Consider the following 17,862-nt stretch of genomic DNA (forward strand, 5'->3'; position numbering starts at 1 on the left):
TCTCTCTCTCTCAAATATAAACATTAAAAATTAAAAAAAAAAAAAAAAAAAGGAGGGTGTACTCATGTGTTTATGAAGCCAGACATGTAAGCTGATACTCTGGGCATCTGAGTTAGGATGAAACCAGGTTAAGATGATCTATTATTATATTTCATTCACGATAACGACATTATGACTACATTTTTTTTTTTAAAGGTCTTCATGTTGGGGCGCCTGGGCGGCTCAGTCGGTTGAACATCTGACTTTGGCTCAGGTCGTGATCTCGCGGTTCGTGGCTTTGAGCCCCGTGTCAGGTTCTGTGCTGGCAGCTTGGAGCCTGGAGCCTGGAGCCTGCTTCAGATTCTGTGTCTCCTTCTCTCTCTGCCCCTCCCTGACTTGCATTCTGTCTCTCTCTGTCTCTCTCTCTCAAACATGAATAAACATTAAAAAAAAAAAAAAACAAAAAACCAAAAACTAAAGGTCTTCATATTTTAGAGATACCGCCTCAAAACCATCTAGAGTGGAGAGAGGATGAGTGAAGGGGGGGTGAGTAAAGATAACAAAGGTTGGTCATGTAGTGACTCGTAGTGACTCGCTCAAGTTTAGTACTGCTTCAATGTACTATTCTTTTTTTTTTTTTTTTTTTTTTTTTTAACATTTACTCATTTTTGAGAGACAGAGAGAGAGACAGTGTGTGAGCAGGGGAGGAAGAGGGAGAGAGGGAGGGAGGGAAACACAGAATCCAAAGCAGGCTCCAGGCTCTGAGCTGTCAGCACAGAGCTCAAAGCAAGACTTGAAATCATGAACCATTAGATTATGACCCGAGCCAAAGTCGGATGCCCAAAAGACTGAGCCACTCAAGCGCCCCTTCATTATACTATTCTTTCTACTCTAATCATGCTTCATAAAAAGTTTAAAATCATTTTATTCACATTTCCAAATTTTCAGGTTCTAATCATTATTGAAAACTTAGTATGCAACAGTAAAATATGTACAGTGACTCACCGGACATTTTCTGGTCTGAGTTTATCAAGAACCATCTCTATTAAGTCAGGTCTAAATTCTTCCAGTAAATATTCAGCTGTAAGCACTTCTTCTAGGGGATAATACTTATTAAAAGGAAAACAAACAGATAAGTTAAATGTGCAAGGCAACTATAGAGTCTAATTTATTAAAGCAAACAAATCTCTAACACATTAAATCCACTATTTTATACCCCTCACATCCTCCTTTAATTAAATTTTACTCCACTAGAAACATTTTTCTCTTACCACACCTGAAGCAGTTTCCTGTTGTAGGAGGATTTTGTAGTTAATCCCTAAATAGATTTACATTATAGAGAGCAAAATCACATTTTTTTTTCAGGGAGAAATGTAGTATTTCTGGCTAAAAATTGAATACTTGTTAATGAAGAAAATTTGACAGTGAAATGCTGACATCTACAGGATTCTTAATATAAAGTACATTTCTATGAACAGAATTTCCTCTCAAATTTCTATGAATGAAATCAGAAAAACATTTATAAAGTTTTTGTGGGGGGGAAATGGCTTATACTTTCAGCTAGTGAAGAAAAATAATGTAGAAGATGCTTTTTTTAGTAAGAGCAACTTCCAATATACTGAGACAGCCTGTTTCATTCATTCAACAAGTATTTAACAAACATCTACTCTGTGCTAGGTAAGACAGATGATGTCCCTGTTTCCTAAGGAGTTTATATTTTTTTTTTTTGCATACAATAATAAGTTCAATAATAACAATAATAATTCATTTGGGGATTAAGACTCAAGTTTGAACTAAAATACAAAACAACAATTAACATGTAAGTCAGGAGAGGGAGTGATCAGAGTTTTAAAGTTTTGTTTTTTAATTCCAGTATGGTTAACATACAGTGTTCTATTAGTTTCAGGTGGACAATGTAATGATTCAACAATTCTGTATATTTCTCAGTGCTCATCAAGATAAGTGCACTCTTAATCTCCTTCACCTATTTTAGCCAAGGAGCTTATATTCTGATTGGGAGGGAGAAAGACAATAAATGAATACTATCATTATAGTGATAGGGACTATGAATAAGAAAGGGGCAGAGCCATGACTGGGAGGTCAGGGAAGGTCTCTGTGAGGAAGAGACACCTACCCAAATGATAAGAACCCAGCCATGCAAAGACAAGAGACAAGCGTGTTCCAGGTAGAGAAAATGGCAAATACACAAGACCCCAAAAGGGAATAATAAACTGAATGCTTGAAGATTAGGCAGGAAGGCAGGCAGCCGGTACAGCCAGAGAGGATTCTGAATGGGGAAAGGTGGGTTGGGGAGTGATACAGAATATGGTCGGAGAGACAGGCTGGGGCCAAATCACCTTGTAGGCCAAGGTGACATTTTAGATTTTATTCCAATTCTGATGGGAAACTACTGAAGGACTTGACACAGAGAGGTGAAACAATCTGATTTTGGTTTTCAAAAGATTATTGGGACTGGAAAAAGAAACTGTAGAGGGGGACAAGCGGGAAAACAGAGATAGAGATCCCAGGTAAGAGACCATGATACAGTCAAGGCCAAGACATGACGGTAGCTCAGACTAGGTGGTAACAATGGAAATGGAGAAAAGCAGATCATCTATACAACTTTCACATAATTAGCAACTGACACATTGTAGAACTGAAAAATATTTAAATCCAATAAGCAGAATGCCTATGTAATGAAAAATACTATAGATAATTTTTAGGATGATGAAAATCATGATTTTAAGCATGTTTTGACATCAAAGTTTGCCCGGTTGCTACAAAGTCTAAAGTTTTATCCTGCAGCTTCAATTTTTATCATTCATGTAGTACTGAAGATAATATATGCAGGATCACAAAAATACTCTACATACCAATGTATATGTAAAATAACAAACTTACATGCAATATTCCTGCAATCTTAGAGGTATAGCCCCGTGGCCTCTCTTTATCTTTAAACCGGAATGCAACAGCATTCAAGTCCTAAAAAGAAAAATTAACCCAATTACACATAAGTCAACCATTATTTAGAAATACTTTCTTAAAAATTTCTTAAAAATTCTAGTGTTTAGTTTGCACTATGGACTTTCTACTGCATATTTAACTTTATCATAGTTTCTGAAAAACTGGCTATGCTTGATTTAGAAATGTATAGAATATGAATGAAAATAAGCAATATAGAGGTGTCTGGGTGGCTCAACAGTTGAGCGTCCAACCGCAGCTCAGGTCATGCTCTCACAGTTTGTGGGTTCAAGCTCTGCACTGGGCTCACTGCTGTCAGCACAAAGACTGCTTAGGATCCTGTCCTACCTCCCGCTCTGCCCTCCCCCACTGGTGTGCACACACGCACTCTCTCAAAAATAAACCAACATTAAAAAAAGGAGGGGGGGCACCTGGGTGGCTCAGCTGGTTAAGTGTCCGACTCATGATTTCATCTCAGGTTACGATCTCATGGCTTGTGGGTTCAAGCCCCACATCAGGCTTTAGGCTGACAGCACTTGGAGCCTGCTTGGAATTCTCTCTCCTCTCTCTCTGCCCCTCCTCCCGCTTGCACGTGCGCTTTCTTTCTTTCAAAATAAACTTAAAAACATTTTTTTTAATAAATAAAAAATTAAAAAGTAATTTAAAAATAACCAATACAGACTATGATTTCTTTAACCTAAATTGTTAAAGTATTAGAGAATTAGGAAAACTGGAAGAACCTTGCAAGATCAACAGTTGCACAGATGATGATTTTGTTGATCCATTCAGAGAAACGCATCCAGGTTAGAAGTTACTGTCCAAGCAGCAAGTATTCCTTTAAACTTTTATCTAAGTAAAAAGGATTTCTCTTATCCTAAAATACATTTCAGAATCTCAATAGGTCTTAAATATAAAGTACATATTTTTAAAAATAAATAAAAGACAGTGAGGCCTTTCCATACATACAACAATAAAATCACTTTTAAGAACACAATTACACAGGGGCACCTGGGTGGCCCACTTCATATCGTGTGTCCCCCTCTCTCTGCCCCTCCCCTGCTTGTGCGCTCTCAAAAATAAACAAACAAACAAAAAGAACATAATCATATATAAAACAATTCACTATTTCATTTTTAAGTTTATATATTTTGAGAAAGAGAGAGAAGGGGGATGGAAGGTAGAGAGAGGGAGAGGGAGAGGGAGGGAGAGAGAGACAGGAAGGGGGAAGGGGAAAGGGAGATGGGGGAAGGGGAAGGGGGGATGGGGGAAGGGGGAGGGGAGAGGAAGAGAATCCCAAGCTGACTCCATGCTCAGCAGGGAGCCCAATGTGGGGCTTGATCCAGTAACCCTGGGATCATGACCTGAGCTGAAATTGAAAGCTGGACGCTCAAATGACTGAGCCAACCATCCAGGCACCCACAATTCACTATTTTTTTGAAAGTATGCTAGAGATTTTTGTCACCAGATCTGAAAACGACACAGACTCATGAAGCTTCAGGCAAACAGTAATGTAAGCCCTGACAGATACAAGCTCAAGAAATGGCTGGCTTTCTTCTGAGAGATAGAAAGGCAGTTTCTTTTCTCCTGCAAAGAAAGGTTATGTGATGCCTTAGCCCTTAATTGTGCCCCAGGTAGCCAATCAGAGTAGTCTAAGCGTTAACTAAAGCTACTATGCACTGCCAGATTTTTTAGCGTTTAAATAACAACAAAACCCCCCAAAACTTTACAAGTTTCACTAGGCTTTAAACTTAATTCACATATCTACGTTTTCTGAAATTTTTCCTCAAGAAAAATTTTGGTGAAACAAAATTACCTTGCACTCTTGGAAAACCCATTCTTGAGGTCCTTCTGCACGTAACTTCTGAATGTATTGAAACATGTGCAAAATTATATCTTCAACATGTACTGAAAAAAAGGGGCACACTTAAAAATCATTCAGTTCTTGAATGCTTCAAAGCACTGAGCTCACTCCTAAAGTACAGTTAGGTAAGAAGAAATGGAATCCTCACTTCCCTGAGACTGATTTTAGGGTGCCAGACACATGGCCCTTCAGACTCCAGGGTATATGATAGAAGGGACTTTGGGGAAGTTAATGAGCCAATGAAAAGCCAAGTACACATTTCACAAGTGCAACATAATGATCAGTTGTTAAGGAGGAAAAATCATCCATGAAATGAAGGCCAAGTTGCACATGAAAAATACAAAGGATGAATTGCACGAATTAAAGGTTTCATGGCTTTACAACATAAAACAGATCCACAGCATATAGAAGTTAAAAAATATATATATAATAAGAAGTCAATTTTCATTCAAAATCAAAAAGGTCAATACTTACATAATCCTTCTTCAGTCAAGTCCACATTAATGATAAAAAACATAAAACCTCGGGCTCCTTCCTTTTGCCCACCAACAAGAGTATTTACCCAGCCTGTAACATTCAAAGGAAATCAAAACAGGATTGTATGTGTGGGTTCTTTAAAGGCAAAGAATGTTATTTTTAGTCCATACTATATGTCTGCAAGATATCAGAATGGACCACTTACAGAAAAGATCAGAAAAACTTACTTTAGAAAACCCGTTTCAGGCACTGTAAAGACTCAAGGGATTTTTTGGGTTGGGAGCTTTCCTCAGGACTCTTCAAATCAGTTCTCCAGGCAAGAGTGGACTATTGTGCTTAAGTGTTATGTAAAATCAGAGCCTGAGTTGAGAGGGGTCTTGGAAATCATCTAATGACTAAATTTCAGTACACCCTCTGGTGTGATGGATAAGAGCAGGCAAGTAAATAATGTGTACTGTCACTTCACATAGATGGTAAAGAATATCCAAACTGAGCTTTTACTTTTTAACCTCTCTGTTCTTTAAAACATGTACCACAATATCTTTTCAAATATCTAACTTTCACTGCTCAATACTGAAGGGTAAAACAAATTCAGCAGCGGGGGGGGTGGGAACCCAGGAGTGCCTGGGTGGCTCTGTCAGTTAAGCATCTGACTCCTGATTTCGGCTCAGGTGATGATCTCACGGTGCTGAGATTGAGCCCAGCATTGGACTCTGCGCTGGCACGGAATCTGCTTAAGATTCCCCCTCTCCTAGGGGCGGCTGGGTGGCTCAGTCGGTTGAGCGTCCAACTTCGGCTCAGGTCATGATCTCACAGCTCGTGAGTTCGAGCCCCACGTCAGGCTCTGTGCTGACAGCTCGGAGCCTGGAGCCTGCTTCAGATTCTGTGCCTCCCTCTCTCTCTGCCCCAACCCACTTGCATTCTGTCTCTGTCTCTCTCAAAAATAAATAAACATTAAAAAATTATAAAAAAAAAAAAAAAAGATCCTCGCTCTCCTTCTCTCTCTGCCCCACCTCCACTTGCGTGCATGCACACACGTGTGCTCTGTCAAAACTAAAAATAAGTTAAAAAATAAAAATAAAAGCAAAAAAACAAAAGCACACTAACAACCACCATCTCACTCTCCCATAAACCCAAAACAGTCTCATCCAAAAACGTTCTTTCACACAAAAATATTTAGGAGAAAATGAGAGCCATAGTAAAAAGATGTGGAGCAGTACACCAGTGGCCAAAGACTTACCCTTTGATTTAAGTTCTGATAACAGACTTCCAGGACCTTCATGCCCAATGAGATGACCAAGATAATGGCCAGGATTTGACTTGTAGTATTTCTGAAGGTCAGGTATGGGAAATGTCACATAAAGATTCCTAATATCCTTAATGGGTACTATCTTGTAAAGTTGCTAGAAAAAAAAGACCACAAAAGATTAGCTATACACAACTCCCACTGAATAAAATATTTACAAACTATGAAGAATACAGATTTTCATGGAAGAATCCCAAATCCAAAAGAGAATCAATTGCCAGAGTAAACTGTATTGACCACAAAGAAATAAATGGCCTGGGCCCCTTCTTCTTTTTTTAATATAAATTTTAATTTTTAAAATTTATTTATTTATTTTGAGAGAGAGAGAGAGGAGGAGAGACAGAGGGGAAGAGAGAGACTCCCACATAGGCTCCGCGCTGTCAGTGAAGAGCTTGATGTAGGGCTCGAACTCACAAACCATGAGATCATGACCTGAGCCAAAACCAAGAGTCGGATGCTTAACGACTGAGCCACCCAGGCGCCCCTGACCTAGGTTCCTTCTAAGTGGAATTTCATTACAGTTGGTGCGCAGCCCATGTCCAGTCCCATACACCATGCAGCTCAATATGCTTGCCTTCTGACCGTGGATAACAGTTTCTACAGTTTGTCAAAGCTATAACTACCAAAATTACTTTTAGCATGCAAAGATCAGATATATATTGGTATCTTTTTGGTGATTCATATCCCTGTAAATGTGAAATTGATTTGATTATCCGAACAGATGTTAAATAAACTATATAAATAAAACTTTCAAAATTATTCATCTACTGTTTGGTAAACTAGGCATATATTATGTCCATAAAGTAAAACCATATATATATATATATATATATATATATATATATATATATATATATATATATCAGAAATACATTAATTTATATATATATATATCAGAATATATATATTCTCTCTATATATATCAGAATATATATATTCTATATATATATCACAAATACATTCTGATACATTCATATATATTTATCAGAAATACATTCACTTACTTTAAGATGTTCTTCTTGGAAAGGGTGTTCAGGAAATTCTGGCAATGGGACATTTTTGTTCTCTACTTCAGAAAATAACTTTACCACCAGATTAGTCAGGTCGTCTAAAGATTCTATAAGAAAACAGACAATGAAAATAGAACTTCAACTAATCATAACTTGACAGGTAGCATTTAAAACCTTAAGATCATATATACATACATAAAATCACTACATCAAAATACTTTAAACTTACACAATGTTATATGTCAATTACATCTCAATGAACCTGGGGGGAGAAACAGAACAAAACCCTAAGACCTCCTGAAAAATCTTTAGGACTATTAAGAAGAAAACCTACATTTTTTTTTAAAACTGCATCTGATAAAGTTAAAGTACTCTGTTAAATCTTGCCAGAGCCTATATAACTTCTAAAGCTAAGTAATATGGATAATATCTCACACATGTCTAATAGCTCTTTACAGTTTAAAAAAACTGCTTCACAAATGTTATCTTGCAATAAATTTAAAACAAGTATTAAAAACGATAATAATTGGTTACATTTGGAAAACTATTTGATCTACAATTGCCAAAAGGCACATACTAAACCATCAGCTGATAAGATTATAACATTTACTTCATAAATAGACACAATCTAAGCCCATTGTTAACAGTCAAATGTAAGTGATTTTGTGGGGAAAGAGTATAAAATGGTGAAAAGAATCCTGGGTGGGGAGATTAGAGGACTTGGATCCTGACCCCAGCTTCACCAACCATGTCAACGAACTACTCGGACAAACTGGTTAACTATTTCAGGTTCTGTAAAATGAGAACACTGGGTAAGAGGATCACAAGTCTCTTCCAAGGTCTAACATTACATGATTCTGTATCATAACGTGCCAAATTCACTCAAACACTTGCTAACTGTCGGTAAAATTCCATGGCTACTTAAGTTATTCTTTATCAGCTACCTATATTCTTTTATAAAGAGTCATGACTGAAAGGCTTATAAAGCTGTATGTATAATATGTTCACTGCAGCACTGTTTATAACGAAAACTGGAAATGACCTAAACATCCCGGAGCATGTGAATGTTATGACATGTCTATACGTTAGAATTTTATGGGATCATTAATAAGAGGGAGAAGTCTATGCACTCATATGAAAATATCTCAAATCTCTATTAAGTGAAAACTGCAGGCAATCTCGTTTTTTTTTTTTTTTTAAGATTTTATCTTTAAGTAATCTCTATACCCAACGTGGGGCTCAAGCTCACAACCCTGAGATCAAGAGTCACATGCTCTACCAACTGAGTGAGCCAGGCGGCCCTCAGTTATTTTTTTTAACAGGCATATATATATGTAAGTATATTAACAAAACTCCACTTTTGAAAGTATAACAAGAAATGACTTAAGGTGAGATCTTTGAGGAGAGGATATTGTCATCACAGGACGGGAGGGAAAAAAACCCCTGATTTCCATTTTATACCCATGTGGGATACAATTTTTCCCCTGTACACTTATTTCTATTATTCAGAAAATTAAAGGGCACCTGACTGGCTCAGTCCATTGAATAAGAGGCTCTTGATCTCAGGGTTGTGAGTTTGAGCCCCACGTTGGCTATAAAGATAAAATCTTAAAAAAAAAAAAATCAAAACGTGAAAAAAGGTTATCCTTTTATAAACAAGATAACCAACTACTCACCTTGATTCTGTTTCCTCAAGAACAGGTTACTTATAAATGGTATAAACATTCATCACTTGTTACTGTCAGGAAGCATTTGGATCAAGTAAGAAATTTCCCTTGATATTCTATGACCCATTTTGAACTTTTTCCATGAACTCTTTAGAGAGCACTTAACCACTATTTGAGATTTGCCTTTCTATAGTACAAAATTCTCTTTGAAACTTATGAATGCGGGCATTTGCACTTTATTTATAAAGTGTACATATTTTTGCTTTAAAATTTTTGACATGTGTGCAGGACCTCGAAATGTCCAGAGCCAAATAAAAGGCAGACCAGTGGCTGCTTGTTACTTGACATGTGAAGTCAGGAATGGAATGCATATATTTAGGGCAAGAGATGTAAGAGATCTCTTTATCCACAGATGGAACATGGGACTTGAAACACGGTGGGCAGTAAGCAAAGGTTTATCAACCTGAAGTGTTGAGAACAGCAAGGCCCTTTACAACAAGGTCCTACCAGGTGTGCCCTTGAAGTATAAGCGTAAGTTCACAATGTAGCTTTATAAAGGTAAAGCAGCCATACAATACTGCAGTCTGTCTTCTCCACTAAGCAGTGAGCTAACAGACAGGGAACAGAGTCCCTTTTGTCTTTACATCATGGGGACTTGGCAATCCCAGTGTTTGTTCTTGATAGTTACCTATTTGCCAAGTTTCCAGGTAATTAGTGCTGCCACAACTAGAGGGATGGTCCCATGGGAGAACAGAGAAAAACTTTTTTTGTCCCTTTGTGACAGAGATCCTTCCACATGGTTACTCTTTCTCTCCCCTCATCCTAGAAGAAGGAGCGGATTTTCTATTAATCCTCTGAGAGATCCTGTTTCCTCCTCAAACCTTTTACACTGCAAGGACACTTCTCCCAGGGCCCCTGATCAAGTCCACTGAACTGAGCACAAGTCAGTCACTCTAGGAGAGTGATGTGTGTGCAATCGAGAAACTGAAATGTCTATTTCTCTTAGACACTCTTTCACTAAACAGAGAACACTGAAGGCAGGCTTCCCGCCTGATTCATCTGTTGTCATTATTACTTGTCCAATTAAGTGCTTACTGAAATCAAGTGCTTTTTGTCTCAATACAACATAGACAAAAATACTCCCAGGACTAGGCTCTAAATACCAAGTGATATTTTGTTAAATATCTAGACCTAGTTACCGTTAGCAAGCACACAGAATTATAGATCTACTTTTTTTTTTAATTGGCTTTACTTCTTGGACCCATTTTATATCTTGGTTCTTATTACCAACTTAAAGTGTATTTGGTTGTTTATTTCCTACCTACAAAAAGTCACATTTGCCAAAAGTAGAAAACTTAGCACAAATACAAAAAGAAGAAAACAAAAGTCGCTCATAATCTCATGATTATGGGAAGCTAAAAATAGCTACCATTTATGGAGCATTTGCTGTGCCAAGCATTATGCTAAACACTTTTTCTGCATTATCTTGATTAAACCTCACAACAGGTATGAGGTAGCACAACTCCATTTTAAAAAAGCAAAATCTAAAGGTCGGAGATCTGAGGTAACTTTGTTAGCTCACAGCCACATGGCTAAGTAGGTGGTATATCTGGAATTCAAACCCAAGTTGTCAGAGTCTAGAGTGTCAGTTCTAAACTGCGATATCACATTAAATTTCTAGTATATGTTTTTCTATTTTGTCTTATGTATATACCACATACGTCTATTAAAAATATTTTTTTATAAATCCCCAAATGGGATCATACAGCACATAGCTTTTATAGAGTGTTTTCGTTTTCTACTGGACATACATATTTACCATGTGCATATGATGTGTCAAACACTAACTCAGGCACTGGTGGCAAAGAGTGAACAAAACAGTTTCCATTCTCAAGTAAATTACTTTCTAGTGCGGTGGGCAATGAAAATGAATAGTATTTCAGGTGGTAATAAATGTTGTAAAGAAAAATAAAGCAGGTAGGAGAAGAGAAAGTGGGAAAAGAGATGCTATTTTCTATAAGATGACCTATTACATAGCTATAACATCATTATTTAACCTATCTTCAATTCATGAACAATCACATTGTTTCTAACTTTTTGCTAATAAACACTATACTGACAGAAACATCCTAGTGCATCACCTTTTTGGACAACTCTAGTTATTTCCTCAGATTGCATTTCTAGAAGTAAAAATAAACTTTTTAAGGATGATGCATCTTGTTAAACTGTCCTCCAGTAAGTCTAGAGGAAGTGCATACATTGTATACACTACCACCAATACAAAAGGGCACTGCTCCTCCATAATGAGTATTACTTGAAAACAAAAACAAAATTATGGTAATTTAACAGAACGAAACACTTTATTCTCTTTAGTTAATCTGCATTAAAATTTTTTTAATGTTGGGGCGCCTGGGTGGCGCAGTCGGTTAAGCGTCCGACTTCAGCCAGGTCACGATCTCGCGGTCCGTGGGTTCGAGCCCCGCGTCGGGCTCTGGGCTGATGGCTCAGAGCCTGGAGCCTGTTTCCGATTCTGTGTCTCCCTCTCTCTCTGCCCCTCCCCCGTTCATGCTCTGTCTCTCTCTGTCCCAAAAATAAATAAACGTTGAAAAAAAAATTTAATAAAAAAAAAAATTTTTTTTAATGTTTATTTATTTTTGAGAGAGAGGGAGACAGAGTGTGAATGGGGGAGTGTCAGAGAGAGAGGGAGACACAGAATTCAAGGCAGGCTCCAGGCTCAGCTGTCAGCACAGAGCTTTACGCAGGGCTCAAACTCACAAACTGTGAGATCATAACCTGAGCTGAAGTCAGATGCTCAACCGAATGAGCCACCCAGGCACCCCTAGTTAATCTGCATTTAAAAAGTCAAATCTTTGGGGTGCCTGAGTGACTCAGTCAGTTAAGCGTTCAACTTTAGCTCAGGTCATGATCTCGCGGTTTGTGAGTCCGAGCCCGCGTTGGACTCTGTGCTGACAGCTCAGAGTCTAAAACCTGCTTTGGATTCTGTATATCCCTCTCTCTCTGCCCCTCCCCACTCATGTTCTGTCTTTCTCTCTCTCATTCAAAAATAAATAAAAACATAAAAAAATTAAAAAAGAAGTCAAACCTTTATATGGATGCAGCCCAAGTGTCCATCGACAGATGAACAGATAAAGAAGATACAGTACAAATATACAACGGATTACTCAGCCATAAAAGAGAGTGAAATCTTGCAATTTGCAACATGGGTTGAGCTAGAGAGTATTATGCTAAGTGAAATAAGTCAGTCAGAGAAAGACAAATGCCGTATGATTTCACTCATATGTAGAATTTAAGAAATAAAACAAACAAGCAAAGGGGGGAGAAAAAGGTAGAGAGAGAGACACAAATCAAGAAAAAGACTTTTAACTATAGAGACCACACTGATGGAGCTAGGGAGGTGGGGGGTGGGGTGAGAAATGGGTGAAACAGGTGATAAGGATTAAGGAGTGTACTTTTGTTGTGATGAACACCAGGTGATATATGGAACTGTTAAGTCACTGTATTGTACACCTGAAATTAATATAATACTATATATTAACCACCTGGAATTAAAATAAAAACTTAAAAAAAAAAAACTTTAGGGGCGCCCAGATGGCTCAGTCAGTTAAGCGTCCAACTTCGGCTCGGTCACGATCTCACGGTTGGTGGGTTCGAGCCCCACGTTGGGCTCTATGCCCATGGCTCAGAGCCTGGAGCCTGTTTCAGATTCTGTGTCTCCCTCTCTCTCTGCCCCTCCCCTGTTCATGCTCTGTCTCTGTCTCAAAAATAAATAAACATTAAGAAAAATTTTTTAATAAGTAAATAACTTTAAAAAATAAAATTAAAAAATAATTAAGTAAATATAAAGTCAAACCTTTGTTGTACATATTTCAAATTGTTTTCCCAGTGTACCATCATCTGCCTCTTTTTTTTTTTCCCATCTGGCTTTTAATCTCGTTTCTAGTTTTCTGAATTGTTATAAGATCAAATCTGTTCATCTTTTCCTTTATACTACCTTTCTTTGCTTTTATATGTGATTTATATTTCCCTCAGGTCTCCATTTTAAATCATCTGTACTTCTTCTTAGAATATAGAGTTAAAAACAAAATTCCTCTCCACATATTCTCCAAGAAGGAGATCATTTTCTAAAGCCTCTCAGCAGATAAAAGGCCATATCTTATATCCTTTCAAAGTATATTCTTTTTTTTTTATTTTTTTTAACGTTTATTTATTTTTGAGACAGAGAGAGACACAGCATGAACAGGGGAGGGGCAGAGAGAGAGGGAGACACAGAATCGGAAGCAGGCTCCAGGCTCTGAACCATCAGCCCAGAGCCCGACGCGGGGCTTGAACTCACGGACCGCGAGATCGTGACCTGAGCTGAAGTCGGACGCTTAACCGACTGAGCCACCCAGGCGCCCCCAAAGTATATTCTTATATACAAATGGAAAACTTAGATTATCCAATTCTATGAAAAATTTCAAGGATTCTTACCTCGACCTAACACACAAATTGCCATCAAGTTTGATGAATAATAAGTAGAATGGAATTTCAGTAGTTCTTGCCTTACATCAATGCCTTCTTGGTTTGGTCTAGTCTCCAAAGTATATTTGTTTCCTGAAAAGGAAGAAAAACATTTCTTAGAAAAAGAAAAATACATGGACTTTAAAGTTATATTACTCACATTGCTGTAAAGTAAACTTAAAAAACAAGAGTTCAAACTAACAGACATAATGATTAGTTAATATGCCTGAAAGTAAGCTGGATAGAATAGTACAAATTAGTAACATTTTAAACTATAGAGAGTTTTCCCTCAGGAACTTAAAGTGCTTTATGAAAATTATACACCTTAAAATCCCTATGAGATAGCAGATATTATGAGCACTCATAAGACAAAATGAGATCTACATGGCCTCCATTCACACTTACTTTAATTTTCAATTCCCTATGTACTCCATAATTAATTGAAGAGAGTCCTTGAGGGATCTTTTCGGAACTTACCAAGTTACTTGTGGAAAGAAATGTACTATTCTTGGCTGAGGCATTAAATTTGTGATGCGAATTCTCATGGATTTGATCTAGACTGGTAAAAATAGGATGTAACGCTATTTTTGTAAGTCTCAAGCAATGTATATAGTGTACCACTATGAGATCTCATGAAATTTAATAACTAACTCAATTAGGGTGAAGCATGCAAGTCAAAAGCAAATGGTCACAATCTGTAAGCACTACCTTTCTAACAAAAATCTTGCAATTCAGGGACAGAGAGACAGAATTCCAACGACTGCTGTCTCCCCCAAAATGGCACCTTGACTAGAAATATCCTCAAATCCTAAAATACCCTAAAAATCCTAAATAGCTTTTATTTATTTTCATCTGCAGAGATGAAACTATGGCAGAACACATTCTTTATATGTCCCCTCCCCCCAATTGGGTCATTAGAATGGCTGCTGAATTGGCATCTGAAGAGTCCCTCTCCTCCTGAATCTGGGTATCTAGAGAGAGCCACCAGATGGCGTTCCTAAATCCATTGTTTAGCACTGTACAGCTGCATAGTCCTGAGCCAAGATTCATGCCTGAATGCTTGAATCAACAGATCTAGTGGAGAGTGTGTGCAAACAACAGCCTAGCGGGAGCTCATTAACCTTTTTCTAGTCACAAAAGGATCAGATATGCTCATATTCACTAGCAGTGGCTTGCTAGTCAAGTTTTCAGGTTCTTAACAAATCCTCTCAAGTTCACACTAAAGATGTGTTCTACTTGGGGTCCTGAGACATCCCTTCACTTTACCTGAGGGATTCAGGTGTTTTTAAAAGTATTCAGAAGAAAAAGCACTTTTTCCTGGGTAATGGTTTGAAGTTCTCTCATATTAAGATAAAACTAGATGGTGCCTTTCTTTTATACTAATAGAAGATTCCAACAGCCTCAATTCCAGAGGGACTACTCCATACAGCTTCTTTAGTCATTTACTCTGCCAAGCTCAGATTCCTACAATATGTGAACTAAGAATGACAAACTGAGAGACTCAAATCTGGAGAAATTTAGTTTTATTTTAACAGGCTATAAATGTGATAGTGTGAGACCAAAACCAGATTTTTGTCTAAATGTGATCTGATTTGCCTATTCACAATCAGGACAATATTCTGGGTTAAAAAAACAAAACAAAACAAAACAAAAAACCCTCAAATCAAAGCTTATGAAGACCAAGATCATGGCCCATTTAGAACTGAAAAGTTCCTTCAGGTTGACCAGCTCTAACACATTCTGCTTGGATTTTAATGTACCTGAATATCCTACCATTCTAGTTCCTATCCTTTATCTTTAGACCCACTTTAAAAATAGAGGTAAAGTAGGAACATACCCCAAACATAATAAAACACAGATCATGGCAAAACACTGGCAATGCTATATTAAAACGAGCCAAAGAACCACGACAGAATACTAGACAGCAAAGAGATCTGTTGTGTTGTTTATACACAACAGTATGGATTAAGTTCACAACCTTAAGGTTGAATGAAAGAAGCCAGACACAAAGAGGATATACTTTTTCATTTCATTTATACAAAGCAAAAAAACAGACAAAACTAATCTGGGTTATGAGAAGCCAGACAGAGGTTACCCTTAAGGGATGGACAGTGACTACAAAGAGGCAGAAAGACGGCCAGTGAGGTGCAGTTAATGTTCTGTTTCTTCACTGCCTGCTGGTTCCATATTGTGCTCAGTTTTTGAAAATTCAAGGGTTCATACATAAGTAATAGCAGTACATTAATTTAACTGATTCTTCAAATAGCAGCAAAGGTAAAAACAGCAATAATTTATCAGAACCACACACACTTTCCTGCAAATTTACTTCAACAAAAGGTTAAAAGAAAAAAAAAAGAGCCAAAGAAGCCATTATCAACAACAGTCTAGCTCACCTGAGGTCCAAAATCTTAATGATACAGGATCTCTGACCAAACTGCTAAACAGAAGCTCAATCACATTTGCTCAATCTATTTGCTATAAAGAGATACCATTCTATGAATCTACATACTCATTTCTTTGCTGCCTACACGTTTTCAGTTTTTCTAATATGTGATGACAGTAGGAAATTATGGTCCATTTGGGAACACAGCCCACATGGCTGTTTCATATCCTTAGAGGTACCTGAAGAATTAGAAACCGGAAGAGGTTCTCCACTATGACTCTCTTGGGATCAGGATAATCAGCTCTCAATCCATTGACAGAGAAACATGGATACCAGGTACACATGAGCCAATCAAAAAATTTTCTTAATAATTTTTAAGAATAAATATATACATACAAAGCATTTTATTTGGCAAGTGGCTGAAGAAGATGTCAAAGATTCAAAGCATAAGAAAGAACTGACTGGCATACCATCACTGGCTTGAAGAGAGAGGGGACTACATAGCAGGGAATGCAGGTGATATTTAGGAGCTCGGAGCAGCTGAGCATGGAAATGGTGATCTCAGTCTTATGGCCAAAAGGAACTGAATTCTGCCAATGGTTAAGAATGATGTTGAAAGATGTTTTTCCCCAGAGCCTTCAGAAGGAAACTTTATGTGGTCAGTATCTTGGTTACAGCCTTGTGATGCCCTGAGCAGGGAATCCCATGCCATGTCAGACTTCTGACCTACAAAACTGTGAGCTAATAAATGGGCGCTGTTTAAACACACACACACACACACACACACACACACACACACACACACACACACCTCAAAAACAAATGGGCCAAAGACTCCATCTTGCTATTAAGTTTATTAACCCTTTTATAACAAATCCTTTAAAAGAGTTAACTAAAAACAGGAAGGCTAGCTGGTAGAATTTCTCAAGAAATAGACGACGAAATGACAGGAAAAGCAGGGCATAATGTACAGAACTTCGGAATCAGTCCTTGAATCACCAGGTGAACTCTGTCGGTGTTGGGGCCATGACCCTCAGGTAGGGAGGAACAGGCACTGGCTTTGGTGTTCACAGAGCTCTCATCTAATTCAGCTTCAGCCATCTTCTGGTTGCATGACCTTAAACAAGTCACTTTACTTCTCTTAGGTTCAGTATCAATTCTGACATTGGTAGGTTTACACCAAATTAGAAAAAAAAAATGCATGTAGACAAGCTTAAGAGTAATATTTCACATTCAATAAATAGCAAAAATATGAAAGCCTGATGATGTCAAGTGCTGTTTAGGGATGTGGAGAAATGAGAACTCAGCCACTACAAGAGAAAGTGTATTTTAAATCAACCACTATAAGCAACAACTTGACAATATTTATTGAATGTGAAGATGTACATATCCTACTACACAGTAATTCCACTGCTGGACACATGTACCCTAAAGAACTGTGTGCAAGGACATATGTACAAGAATGCTTATAGCAGCACTATTCCATTAACAGGAAGATAGATAAAAGAGTGATATATTCAGTGAATTTTTCAAATAGCAGCAATAAAAATTTAAAAACTTAACCAGAGGCACATTCACCAATATGGAGAACTCTTACAAATATAATGGTGAATGAAAAAATACAAGTGGCAGAGATTACTCACAATAAAATGCCATTTTTGTAAAACTAAAAACTATACAACATATTGCTTAGAGAT

At 37.6% G+C, this 17,862-nt stretch overlaps 1 protein-coding gene across 4 annotated transcripts in view; it reads right to left on the reverse strand.

Annotated features, from left to right (window-relative positions):
* Positions 1 to 17,862, reverse strand: part of IDE (insulin degrading enzyme) — a 111,694-nt gene that overhangs the window by 38,321 nt on the left and 55,511 nt on the right. For all 4 annotated transcript variants that reach the window (XM_023240740.2, XM_023240739.2, XM_023240741.2 and 1 more), the window contains exons 5-11: positions 13,753 to 13,875; positions 7,589 to 7,701; positions 6,519 to 6,681; positions 5,276 to 5,368; positions 4,754 to 4,845; positions 2,881 to 2,961; positions 985 to 1,088 (exon numbers count right to left, since the gene is read on the reverse strand). In XM_023240740.2, coding sequence (XP_023096508.1) covers positions 985 to 1,088; positions 2,881 to 2,961; positions 4,754 to 4,845; positions 5,276 to 5,368; positions 6,519 to 6,681; positions 7,589 to 7,701; positions 13,753 to 13,875 — 769 coding nt within the window. The remainder of the gene's footprint in view (positions 1 to 984; positions 1,089 to 2,880; positions 2,962 to 4,753; positions 4,846 to 5,275; positions 5,369 to 6,518; positions 6,682 to 7,588; positions 7,702 to 13,752; positions 13,876 to 17,862) is intronic.

Source organism: Felis catus, chromosome D2 (genome assembly GCF_018350175.1).
Source record: "Felis catus isolate Fca126 chromosome D2, F.catus_Fca126_mat1.0, whole genome shotgun sequence".
Taxonomy (NCBI): Eukaryota; Metazoa; Chordata; class Mammalia; order Carnivora; family Felidae; genus Felis; species Felis catus.